The sequence below is a fragment of the Thunnus maccoyii genome, chromosome 7, assembly GCF_910596095.1.
Source record: "Thunnus maccoyii chromosome 7, fThuMac1.1, whole genome shotgun sequence".
NCBI lineage: Eukaryota > Metazoa > Chordata > Actinopteri > Scombriformes > Scombridae > Thunnus > Thunnus maccoyii.
In genome coordinates this window covers 31,602,073-31,615,201 of record NC_056539.1, presented here as the reverse complement: position 1 = coordinate 31,615,201, position 13,129 = coordinate 31,602,073, and the positions used below count along the sequence as shown (strand labels likewise).

General features: G+C 36.4%; 2 protein-coding genes across 2 annotated transcripts; both read left to right on the top strand.

The window, feature by feature from the left end:
* The first annotated feature begins 3,490 nt into the window (after window positions 1–3,490).
* LOC121900610 (interferon-induced protein with tetratricopeptide repeats 3-like) lies at window positions 3,491–6,914 on the top strand. The gene is given in 3 exon segments (XM_042417042.1): window positions 3,491–3,530; window positions 4,805–5,218; window positions 6,466–6,914. Coding segments are annotated over 3 exon segments (903 nt in total).
* Window positions 6,915–9,082: 2,168 nt separating this feature from the next.
* LOC121900820 lies at window positions 9,083–12,726 on the top strand. Its single transcript, XM_042417369.1, has 6 exons — window positions 9,083–9,213; window positions 9,959–10,021; window positions 10,912–11,013; window positions 11,125–11,289; window positions 11,410–11,529; window positions 11,649–12,726. The coding sequence occupies exons 2-6, from the start codon at window positions 9,970–9,972 to the stop codon at window positions 11,840–11,842; spliced, it is 633 nt and encodes a 210-aa protein (XP_042273303.1). The 5' UTR covers window positions 9,083–9,213; window positions 9,959–9,969; the 3' UTR covers window positions 11,843–12,726.
* Window positions 12,727–13,129: the final 403 nt, after the last annotated feature.

Here is a 13,129-nt window from a genome sequence, read left to right as displayed (position 1 = left end):
TGGTGAACCTGACATAAAGAAACACAAAAATCACATTCAGATTACTTTCAAAGTTGTTTTTTTGATTGTTTTGTTTTTCTTTGTTGTTCTTTTCACTCTTTATTTGACCACTGATTATTATGTGTATAGCCACAATAGTCATAGATTTACCAAACTTCAGAATAATTAAATTTATCAAAAGAATAACTCATCACCAGCATCTTTAATGAGAAATCTTTTTTTGTCTGGACTTCATGCCATCATACAGTAAACTCTTTCTACCAGTAGAGGGCACCGTAACACCAATTGTACCTTGTTACCAGTTGCTGACACCAGCTGTAAGAACACTGTCACTGACTGGCAACTTAATTTACCTCACATATATTCTCCAACAAAATAAAGGAACCCCAAATTAAACTTTTGCACAAGGTCTATCCCTTTAATTTGTTTCTAGCTAAATTTACAGATACTGACATTGGAGATCTTGAGCTCACAGGTGATTTAAAACATGAAAAGTCAATGATGGTCACCATGATTGGCTTCCTTGGAAAAATATTTATTTTTAACACAAAACGTCCAAATTGGGTTGAACAGATGAACACATTGTAGCAGTCACCCATTTGTGGGACTGTTCATAATTTGATATAGTTGTATGTCAAAATCTCTCTGGGTTAATTGGAGGGTTATTCAGATCACCTGTTGTGCAGAGTGTGGGGACTGGCTCCCAAATAGTAATTGAGAGCAGCTGGATGCATTCCCCTCTTGGCCAATCAGGGTGTGACGACGCCCTTTTTCTGGGGTTTAAGAGAGGAGAGAAACTGTACACCCTGGTCCCTCTGTTCTTTCCTCAACTGGTTGCAGACCTTGTTTGCAGAGATTGTCAGAAAGAAACTCTAGTCATCACCACCACAACATGAATGTTGTTTATTGTTTATCTTTATATATTTTGCTCCTGATGAGATTTGATTCTCTTCTAAGGCAGCTTTATTGGCTCGGCCTGCACATCTCGTGTTATAGTATGAATATTCCCTTTTGTTGTAACCTGTTATAATTTTTTTTTATCTGATGTTTTATATTGTATCTTCTATTTCAATATAGTGCAAATAAACAAACAAAACCCAAACACTGTATGTCAAAATGAAACGGCATTTAAGTCTGATGATCGAGTTACTCAACACACAAGCAAAGCACATCTTGTTGCCAGTAGGGATGTGCAGAGAACCCAGTATCTGTATTTGTATCTATATTTGTTCTGGCAGCAAAATTATTTGTATTTGAATAAAAGTGGAAATGGGCTTTAAAAAAATCCTGTTTTGTTTTTATTATGCTTTTAATTTTAGAAAACTAAAGTATTACAATAAGTTTTCATGAAAAAAACAAGCTTGTGAAGGAGGTCACCACACTGGAGTCTCCCAGATCATAGATGACTGCACTGACTACTAACCTAAAATCTAGCACATTACTGCTGCGCAGATGGACCTATAGGTATTTACTTTTGGTGTATGTTGACAGTATATTTGCACAGTTTCAAAGTATTCTGAGTGTAATTTGCCATGTTTTGGATTTATATGGAATACTTTTTTGCACAAATTCCTTGAATCTCAAACTAACTATTAACTCTTTCGCAAACTTATTTTTCTCCCCCATTTCTTGAAACAAGGCACAAAATTCTGAGAAAAACTAAAAAAGCCCTGACAACATATTTTCTTCTTCTTTCTTTCTTTTTTTAAACTGTGGACTTCATTGGAAAAAGGTAATGACACATACAATATTTCGCTCAAAAGCTGATGATTGGTTGTGTGCTTACATTGCCAGGCCACTGTCTATCAAATGTACAAGATAAGTTTTTGACTGTGAATTCTAAATGAATAATGTTTGTCTGAACTTTGGCTGCTTATAAGTCATAATTATTCATTATTATAGAGTTGTTCTTAGAGTAGTTTAATACCAGGTTGAAAAACAGTGTTTCTGCCTGTCTAAATAGAAGTTTCCAGTCTGTAGTGGTGGAGGAAACAAAGCTTTCTGAAGCACCAAATCAGTGTGAAGCAATAGTGTTGAAAATGGTTCACTGTTGGGGGGGATTTGATACAATCAAAATGACGACATCTGCTGGACAATTGTTGGCATTTCATTGGCATGGATTAAATCTGAGGCCATGATGAAATACTTTGTTCAAATCCAAGTAGTCTAACTGCTTTCATCGTTGTTTTGTTCAATAAATATTATTATTATTATTATTATTATTATTATTATTATTATTATTATTATTATTATTATTATTATTATTATTATTATTATTATTACCTCTACCGTTACCTCTGACTACCTAGCATCACTGATGGGTGTAGTCAGATATGTGCTTTATTGTAACCATGTCAATGATGTCACGGTGTACTGACACATCCTGAAGTGCATGTCTTCATCACTGCAGCTTGGTGAGAAGTTTTGAGGAGTTAAATTGATATTTAAGATTTGAAATAAACCTTTCAAGGACTTTAAATGTGACATTTAAAAAAAGAAATGCTAAAGGTTATGTCTTTATGTGTGTTCATCCCACCAGTCACAGTGAAATACACAAATACTATAACACTTGCTAAGGAAACTTTTTTAGTCCTGTTTACACTTTATAAAGCCCATTTGTCGCTATAAATGGCCTTCAGTTGAGATGGACCCAAATGCGAGGGGGAAGCCTGCCTGCCTGCACAGAAGCTGTGTGCCATTTTGAAAAAATAAAATACAATTTGATCAAAAGAGAATTTATCAGACATGAATTCTCATGTAGCATGTAAGCAGCAGGTTCTGTAAAAATCAATACAATACCTTTGCATTTTGGAATGAAGTAGCTGCTCTGGTGAAGACAATACGAGAGAGAGAGAGAGAGAGAGAGAGAGAGAGAGAGAGAGAGAGAGAGAGAGAGAGAGAGAGAGAGAGAGAGAGAGAGAGAGAGAGAGAGAGAGAGAGAGAGAGAGAGAGAGAGAGAGAGAGAGAGAGAGAGAGAGAGAGAGAGAGAGAGAGAGAGAGAGAGAGAGAGAGAGAGAGAGAGAGAGAGAGAGAGAGACCCATGGATGTTTGTCTGTCCAGCAGCTGAACATTTCTGTCTAGAATGGGTTTTGAGTTTTGCGTTGATCGTCAGTTTCAAAACAAACCTTTGACACGTGTTAGTTCTCTCAGTCCATCTGCATGCTGTTCTCACTTCCTCAATCTTCATCTAAACCAATCTGAGATCATGTAATGTGACTTTGTCAAACCAAAAAAGAAGAAAAAAAAAAAACCACAAAACAATGTAAAAATGTCATGAGTCTGCAGGATTGAGGAGCCAAACACAGACACATGGGCACAAGGCAAGCAGGTAGGATTAAGGAGAATTTACAGGAACAGAAAAACAGGATCAGGTTTCAGGTAACAGGCAGTAACAGGATTCAGGATTCAGGATACAAACTTGGACAGATGGAAAACCTAAGGTCATATGATGGGCAGATGGAGGATTGCAGGTCTGGAAAGTTCCTCATAAATGATTGGGCCAGAGAGAAGTGAAGAGTGGCTGAGGATAGGTACAGAGGGGCAGACTAAGGATTAAGGCAGTCATCGTGACAATAAAACCCATTGCCAACATTTGACAAAACACCAAAGCAACCCAAATGGGCTAAAAGTCGGAGAAAATGAATTTTGTGCCAATCCATCCAATTGGTGGTGCTAGAGGAAAAGTCAGGAGATCATCAGAGTCATTGGGATTCATCTTCTGGGGACCATGAATGTTTGTACAAAGTTTCATGGCAGTTTTTGGGATATTTTACTCTGGATTTATATAGTGAACTAACTGACTGGCATTAGAATATCTAGAAAAATACAGCTAGTGTGGCCAAAACTAGTATCTGAGCTCAAAATTAAGAAATCTAAATGGATTCTGTGTATTTTTAAGACTTACTGTAACAAATATGCAGAATGGATTTCTTTCCTCATAAACCAGTTGCAAAGCCATTATTTCACAATTATAGAATACCTTAAAGAAATAAAGCTTAAAGAATTAAAGCCAGAATTAAAAACGCAACCAGAACTTTAAAGCAGTGTCTACATCAACTTTAAAGAGGTCACAAGCCAAAAAGCTTGGTAACCACTGGTTTAATCTTTAATATTATTTTTATTATGTTTTACATACATATAAAGTAGCCTACCATAAAAGATAAATACTCAAGTAAAGAACAGTAACTCAAATGTCTTTAAGTACTTTACTTCAGTATCACTATAGATATCTTCAGCTAAACATACTGACTCAATTAATTAGTAGTTAATAAGTACCAACACAACAATGTAAAAATACTTAATCAAAAGTAAGTAAGTAAGGCTTATGTAAACTTAAAGTATCAAAGGTAAAAGCGCTTATTTAGCCGAAGAATGCCCCAACCCACCCATTTCAGTATGATGCACATGTGGCTGTAGGTTTCTATTACTGGGAAAATGACACACATCTCATCATGTGGCATCATTTACAGCGTCACAGAAGTTAAACATAAAGAGCAAAAACATAATTAGGAAAATACTTAGTCCAGATAACAGCTGCATGAGGTGAGTGGGTACTTCTGCATTTCATATTTATAATCAGTAACAACATCAACAAACAACAAAAACATTATGAATTCAATGTGATTTGTTTTATTATTTATCAGCTCTCCATTCCCTCTCTTCTCCTCTTTTGCTCCATTCCCTCCTTCCTTCCTTTGCTCTTATTTCTCCCCTTTTCTTTCTTTCTTCTCTCCCACTCTCCTTACCAGCTCAGCATATTACCATACTGGATATGTGTTGTGATATTAGTGATTTTTCTTCTCAGTCAGTGCTGCTCAGAGTCAGACGACACTGGAAGCTAAACTGGGGGCCCTGCAGTGCCACTTCACCTGGGACCTGTACAAACTGTTCCATCTCAGGGACACGTTGGAGGACATCGGCACCAAGGAAGGGACCAGCTGGTTGGGTCACATTTACAACCTGCAGTGGTACATTCACTACCAGCTGAGCTCCACTTAAGACGCCCGGTGTTTCTTCAGCAGGGCCACAGAGGCCTTCCACCATATAAGAAACACCATCTCAGATGAAGGCCCCTGGTTGGTGGTGAACTACGGGAACCTGGCTTGGCTGCACCACCACCTGGGAGAGGAAGAAAAGAGTCAGACTTACCTGTCAAAGGTCGACGCCCTGCTGAACAAATACCCAACTCCATCCCAGGACAAGCTCCATCTGGAGATCTATTCAATTCAATTCAGTTTTATTTATATAGCACCAAATCACAACAAAAGTCATCCCAGGGCACTTTTCACATAGAGCAGGTCTAGAACATACTCTTTAATTTACAGAGACACAACAATTCCCCCATGAGCAAGCACTAAGGAAAAACTCCTCTTTAATGGGAAGAAACCTCAAGCAGAACTGGGCTCTAGGTGGGTGGCCATCTGCTTGATAATAATGAATTGCAATAATCCAGCCTAGAAGTAACAAATCTGTGGACTATTTTTTCTGCATCTTTTTGAGAAAGGATGTGCCAATTTTTGCAATATTATGTGAGTGAAAAAAGCAGTCCTTGAAATTTGTTTTCTGTGGGAGTTAAAGGAAATATCTTGATCAAAGATAACTCCCAAATTCCTTACGGTGGAGCTGGAGGCCAGGGTAATGCCATCTAGAGTAGCCATATCATTAGATAATGTGTTTCTAGGGTGTTTAGGGCCAAGCACAATAACTTCAGTTTTGTCTGAGTTTAGTAGCAGAAAATTGCAGGTCATCCAGGTCTTTATGTCCTTAAAGCATGCTTGGAGTTTGTTTAACTGATTGGTTTCATCAGGCTTCATTGATAAATATATTTGGGTATCAAAAAAAACTATGGAGTGCTGCTGAATATTATTACCTAAAGGAAGCATATACAAGGTGAATAGTAGTGGTCCAAGTACAGAACCTTGTGGAATTCATCATTAACGTGTACAAACTGAAATCGATCTGATAAATAGGACTTAAACCAGCTTAATGCAGTTCCTTTAATCCCAATTAAATGTTCCAGTTTCTGTAATAGGATGTGATGATCAATTGTGTCAGATGTGGCACTAAGATCTAACAAGACAAGTATAGAGACAAGTCCTTTGTCCGGGGCGGTCAGGAGGTAATTTGTGACTTTCACCAGTGCTGTCTCTGTGCTATGATGCCCTCTAAATCCTGACTCAAATAAACTATTGTTATGTAGAATGTCACGTAACTGATTAGCAACTGCTTTCTCACGGATCTTAGAGAGAAATGGAAGATTAGATATAGGTCTATAGTTGGCTAAGACACCTGAATCAAGAGTAGGCTTCTTAAGAAGAGGTTTAATTACAGCTACTTTGAAGGACTGTGGTACATAGCCTGTTACTAAAGACAGACTGATCAGCTCTAGTAAAGAAGTGGTAATTAAGGGTAAGACTTCTTGAAGCAAGCAAGTCTAAAAGCAAGTCTAAAAGACCGCATCCCAACTGAAAAAGCCATGGACCCCGATGAAGTTCAACAGAGACAAAAAACTGCTGGCTGCAGATTACTTCCAGAGAGCCATCAGGATGCAGCCAGATGTTGTGGAGTGGCACACCAGCCGCGTCATAGCGTTAGCGAATGCTTATAAGCACTACAACAAACCACTGGAAGAAGACATTTTGGAGAAAATGAAAATCGCCAAAGAACACGATCCAGAGAACTTGTACCTTGTTGCTCTGTACCTTCAGGCAAGGAAAGGAAGAAGAATTGAAGATGAAGTATGTGAGTTGGCAAAAAGGGTGTTGAGAAAGCCTGTAAGCAGCTACAGATGTATAACACCATTACTAATGCTGTACAGAATCTATGTATCTATGGATGAGGCTATTGATTTGGTAGAGGAGGCCCTGGAAAGACATCCAGATGAACGTTATCTGAAGTGGCGTGCTGCAGTGTAACAGGTCATCACTGGAGGAGGCCCACTCTGATTGTCGAGGACGCTGGCCCGGTTTTATGGGGAAGCTTCGGAGCCCTGGCCCTAACTATTTAGCCAATTAAACACCTAAAATAAACCTTTCAACCTGATTCTATACTGAGATTATACCTCCATCACATGTGCAATGAGCTGACCTCAGCCATTAAATCTGAACCTTTATCATTCTGTTATTTAATATACTCTGAAGTTTATCCTTAGCCAAATTCATCATAATTTGTAATCTAAATGGATTTAAAACTAATGTCAGCCTATCTCAAAGACGGCGCTCTTTCTTACCTTAAGGAGATACCAGAAGACCTCAGAAATGAGCACAAGTCAGGGACTTTGGTTGGAGTGTATAAAAATACAAACTAGTTTTATTTGTTTTTTTTACAAAATAAGTCTTATAAGATGCAAAAAAAAAAGAAAACTACAATAACTTGAGTAAAAATTAAAAAAGCAAAAATGAACTAACAAAAAAGACCTCAAGTGACTACTCAAAGAGATTCAAAAAAGAGACCTCAAAAAAGCCTCACTCAACTTCAACCCTCGGAAAAAGCTCCCTTGTCACTCTTGGCTATTCTTTTTATAACCATACATCTTCCTCTTTCTTACATTCTTACTTTCCCATATGGGTTTTATCTTTAGGACATCTATCAGTTACATGCTGATGTTATGACTTTATACAAAATAGTGACTTTTTCTTTAACTGTCACTTACACCACACCCTGTGGAACATTGGAACTTCTTCTTTCATACATTTGAGGTTAAAATTTAAGGATGTTTTCTGCGTGCAGAAAACTGCAGCTTCTCCTTTGGCCTCAGGTTTCCTAACAGTTGGCTATGTTTTTTTTTGTTTTGTATTGGTCATTCTTGACAGTTCTAGTTCAGTACAAATTGTACAAATTGTGCAAGTTCCGCACAAATGGTGCAAGACATTAAACTATGTTTTATTTATCACAAATTAGAATTAAATAATTTAGTCTGAAGTAGGCTTGAGTGGAGTTTGTCTCGGCCACTAATAGTGGAGCTTTCAACACCAGTAATTGTGTAAACTTATCCCCACATGTTTTACCTCATTGTTAACTTTTAGTACCTTTCTATTTTTAACAATATTGTAGATTCTGGTTTGCACAGATAAGTGCATGAATGTTGATTTTATTTACATATTTTGCTCCTGATGAGATTTGATTCTCTTCTAAGGGAGCTGTATTGGCTCTGCCTGCACATCTCTTGTGATAGTATGAATATTCCCTTTTGTTTTAACCTGTCTATTTCAATATTGTGCAAATAAACAAACAGTGTGTATGTAAACATTTGAATAATGAAGTGAAAATAAACCATACATTTCATGTCTGATGATCGGGTTACTCAGACATCTTAAATCACTGGGAATGTTCAGACAAACATATACAAACAAAGCACATCTTGTTGCCAGTGCTGTCAGCAGTTGACAGCCAGTAAACTTGACCCCAAGCTGTTTCCATAGCAACGTAGTACGCATAAATGTGTATAGTTAATAATTACAAGTAGTTATTGACTGCTCACTTCATACTGATGCAGTGTCTGATCTTAGTAGCAGTGTGTAAGATCACACTGGTAGGTTAACAGACATCAGTTTCTATAGAAACACGGTTAAGGTCAAGAATCTCACTTTTACAATTTTACAGTAACATCGTCATCCCACAGTCCACACAGTAAAATCCACATAAAGGAAGATCTGAGTTGTTTAAAATGTTAATATGTTCATCTGTATCAATTAGCTTCCATTATTACTGTGTGCTCACAAGAAACAAAACTCCCATCAGTGAGTGTTTTGCAGATGATTTACCTCAATGACAGTGCAAGAAGTAGTGAAACAAAGCTTGATGAAGATGGTGCAGCTTGATGAAGATGGTTGATTTCACATGATTTCCTACTGCCACTTTAAACATTGTGCAACAACTGCTCATATGAACATCACTTATTATGCCTCTTCTTGGTACAACATTTTCTTTCTTTATTTTGTAACACGTTTTACTCAATAAGATGTTTGTGACCAGAAACACTGATATTATGTTGTCAGTATCATGTAGAGAAGTGAAACTGTGCCCTTAGGCTGTGAAAAAAACAGTGAAGAGGTTGAGACATCATTTGTGGAGGTATAAATGGAACAGTGTTAGAAGCGAAGAAGCGAAGAAGAACAGACATTTCTTCTGGGACAATTTTCACAATAAATTCAACACATTTTTATAAGTTTTCCTTTTTTTGTTGATGAACTAGAAGTGTTGAATTTTAACTGGGTGAGTTTTATTAAAATTATTCTGAAATTTTATTGATATGCTCAAGGCTGATGTTCATTTTGATGCCTTGAAGGCCTTGATTATAATTCATTATAATAATTTATGATAGTTCTTTAATAATATAATAGCTGCATTTGATTCTATTCAACTTAACTTCTGGTGTGAATCATGTTGTTTCATTCCTGTACTGAGGTGTAGCTGTTATCATTATCAGACTTTCACTTCTTAATGTTGACAACATTTTATGATCCAATATTTATTTAAATTTTTTTATGGAACTTTGTCATAATTTTTTCTCATAATTTCTCAACTTACTGTGCTAACTTACAGTAGCTTAAAAATGTTAGAAACAGTTTGGACATATTTTACCATTGAATAGCTCTGGAGTATAAAATCTAACCTGCTGTTTCGTTTTGTTTTTTTGTTTGGTATCATTTACATTATCATTTTTTATTTTCCAATTGTTCAAAATACTATTCTTTTTAAAGAAATTATTGTTCTATGATTAACAATTATATTATAAATTATATTTATATATGTATTCATCCAGACATTACTGCAGGTGAAAAAGACAAAGAGTCGATGGCTTGTTGAACTGTGTATTTCAGCTGTTTACAGCAAGAAAGTTTATTAATTTTGCTGGTTTTAAGGTAAAAAAAAAATACCCCTGGTATTCAACTGTGATCAGTAACTTCCTCTTTTTAAACACAGGCTCACTATATAAAATATTTCCTGTAATCTGCAGATTTACTCATCATGATGAAGCTGATCCTGTCTCTCACTCTCATCTGGACACTCTCCAGCACAGGTAACCTCACTCACTCTTAAAACAGCATTTCTGCAGGTACCTGTCATGTCAGGTAGTTCATAATTCTGCTATTTTTTTAGTTTGTCTGCCAGGTGCTGACTTTTGTTATCATCATCATCATTTATGTTTTGTTTTATACCATCTAGTAACCACAGAAATATACAAAATGATATAAAAACACTAAAAAGACTAATTTGCAACAGCAAATATGTTTAGAAAGAAACTTCATGCTGCACAGATTTTGTTTTTTTATCAGCATAATGAAGAAACATCTTTAATTGAGCTATCAAGTTACAAAAATTTCACTGTCAACATATTTGATATGTTTTTCCTACAATATTCACTCATGTCAACCAAAGCATGATTTATATCTTTATAGTAACATAGTTATAGTTGTTGAGGGACTCAAAGCACTTTCTTAAGATAAGGGAAAGATGATGGTCTTGGTTAAATAATAAAAACATCAACACAGACTTGAAGAACAGGACATGTTTACTTTTTCAATACTGAAACAAAACCACAATCTTTCCCCAAACATCAGTTTTTCTTTATTGGCCACAGAAATGTCCCAGTTAACATCATTTTACATAGTGCCGTTTCATTCTTTAAACATTTTTAGAAAGAGAGATAATGCAGACGTCACCATGACAGAAAACTGTACATCTAAAGGCTGCAGTCATTAAATTTGATGACTGATTTCTGATATTTTATATATTTGTTAAGAAGAATTTATTGGATTTATTTTGTCTTAAATATCATTCTGTCATTGTGTGTTGTAATTTGGGGTTGTCTCTCATCAGATTAACTTTGCATACTGTATCTGTGTTTATATGACAAACAGGATTCATGTTGATTGTTCAACTCATACTTATTTATTTCATAAATTGCAGCTGAAGCTGTTGATTGTTGGACCGGTCAAGGGACTGACACAAAGCAACAGGAATTACTTCCATGTAACTCTACTGAGTTGTGTGCAACTGTTGCCTTTCAAGGTATCTGTGAAAAGTATAAAAATAATCAGATTTTACCTTAATATCATTCACTTATTCAGTTTTAAACGGGATTTCTGAATTACAGTGTTTGGTCTGTGTTTCACTTTACAGGATATGAAAATGGGACTGTCACTCAGGACACCATCAGGTTTTGTTTGTCATCCTCCATTTTCAGTGAAGGACAGCACACATTTTCATTCAATGATGGTTTTGGAGGTGTGGCTGCATCTGTTCATATGTGCAACACAGATCGCTGCAACAATCAAGTCATTCCTTGTAAGTAAAGAGAAAAGCTTCCCTTTTTAAAGACACAAAATCACATTCACATGCAGTATCAGTCTAATCTTTTGTCGTCTGTCTTGTACAGTTTCTGCCATGTCTCCTGTTCTGTTTCAGACCCTGCTGTTCAGAAGAAAAACAACCTGCAGTGTTTCACCTGTGATGATCGATTCTCTGCTGCGTGTAACAAGACATTACAGTGTGTGGGAGTGCAGGACCGCTGCATTAGTGGGACTGGTGAGCCCTCATGATCCTTTTGTGCCTCAAAACACATTGCTGCCTTCAAAATGACCATTTCCTGCTGATTAAATTTGAAAAAAAAAACTGTGGTCTAACAATGATTTTGTCATCCGCAGTGGGAGATATTGATGACGAGGGCGGAACATTTCCTGTCTTTGGATGTGTCTCTGCAAACCTCTGTCAAGTTGTTCCTCGCTTGGAGCTCCTCCTGGATGCTAAATTCCTTCATGCACCAAAATGTTGTGGAAGCAGCTTCTGTAACTCTTTGGACTCATTACTCGTATCATCTACTAGAACAAAGAGAAACTAACAAAATAGCAAAAGGACACATGTAGTGTGTGTGAATAAGCCAAATACGTCTATCATCTTCTCACACATTTACACAGTGAAATGTCTAACATTTTGAATGTTTTAGCTTGATAATTATTTTGACCATAACTGCAGCATCCCAGTAAAAAAGTTAGCTAATGGTAATCCTGTCTGGTTCAGTAACAAATACGTCTATTTATAAAATGATAACTTCCTTATTGAGTTATTTGAAGAAAACCAAAACAGCAGTGTTGTTACTTTATATGTAACAAGAAGATAATTATTTAAAAGTTAAAGTACCCATCAAAATGAGTACTTGCAGTAGTACTTGAGTAGTGAGTAACTTCATGAGAACCCCTTATTCATGAGTATATCTGGTCAGTTCTTGGTCCAATCCTGTCCTCTGCTGCATCATTTCTTACTTTGATATTGTTTCAGTGTTATGCTAACGAGACAGCTGCATCTCTCTTTTAATCACAATAACTCTGTGAAGTTAGATACAATCCAAAACTGCCAGGAGCTGGACCATGGACGTTGCAGTTATGTTGTATAAGCATTAACCATTACTGGACTGTATGGACTGTAAATCTTGTCTCTGTTCATAAACAACCATATACATCCATCTTTTATTAAGTTCGTATCATCGTGTGTCTCCATCCTCTGATGAAGAATTTTAGATTTAGTTTAAAGTTCTGGAAAAAGGTAGTAAGACACACCTTGAGTGAAGATTTTATTTTTAATGCCGGGGATGAACTTTGACACAGAGGATAGTGAATGATATTGAACTAAAGGTAATAAGTAGACAAGGTCAAAAAGAGTCTGTCATCTTATATCTTCTGTACTGTTGCAACCAGCTAACATTAAACAGTATCAAAGGACTTTAAATCTAGTCTACATGATTGAATCTGAGAGAACATGAGTTTCAGTGTTCACATCCACATGCACCAAGATCAGTGTTTAACAGTGTCAACTTTGGGAGTTTAATCTGAGTGACTAATTCCCTTTGAAAAACTCTTTAAAGAAGACTTTCAGCATAGGCAGCAGAACAGAACCAGCTAAACTGGGAAAGGTAATGATGCTTATTCACTACATTACTGAAGAAAATGAATCATAAAATAACCAAGACTCATGTGACTCTGAGTGCATGAAACTAAACAAAAGCGTCAATCTTACCTGAATAACCGTAAAATCATCACTACTAAGAAACTGTCAAGGTCAAGGTCAAAGTAATCTTTATTAATTTGTTGCACAGCCAGAAGTAAATAATACAAACACCAACACCAACCTA

Coding starts and splice junctions, on each gene's coding strand:
- LOC121900820 (XM_042417369.1), top strand. CDS start 9,970: ATGATGAAGCTGATCCTGTCTCTCACTCTCATCTGGACACTCTCCAGC. Junction 11,290..11,409: donor CAACAATCAAGTCATTCCTT/GTAAGTAAAGAG, acceptor GTTCTGTTTCAG/ACCCTGCTGTTCAGAAGAAA. Junction 11,530..11,648: donor CCGCTGCATTAGTGGGACTG/GTGAGCCCTCAT, acceptor TGTCATCCGCAG/TGGGAGATATTGATGACGAG.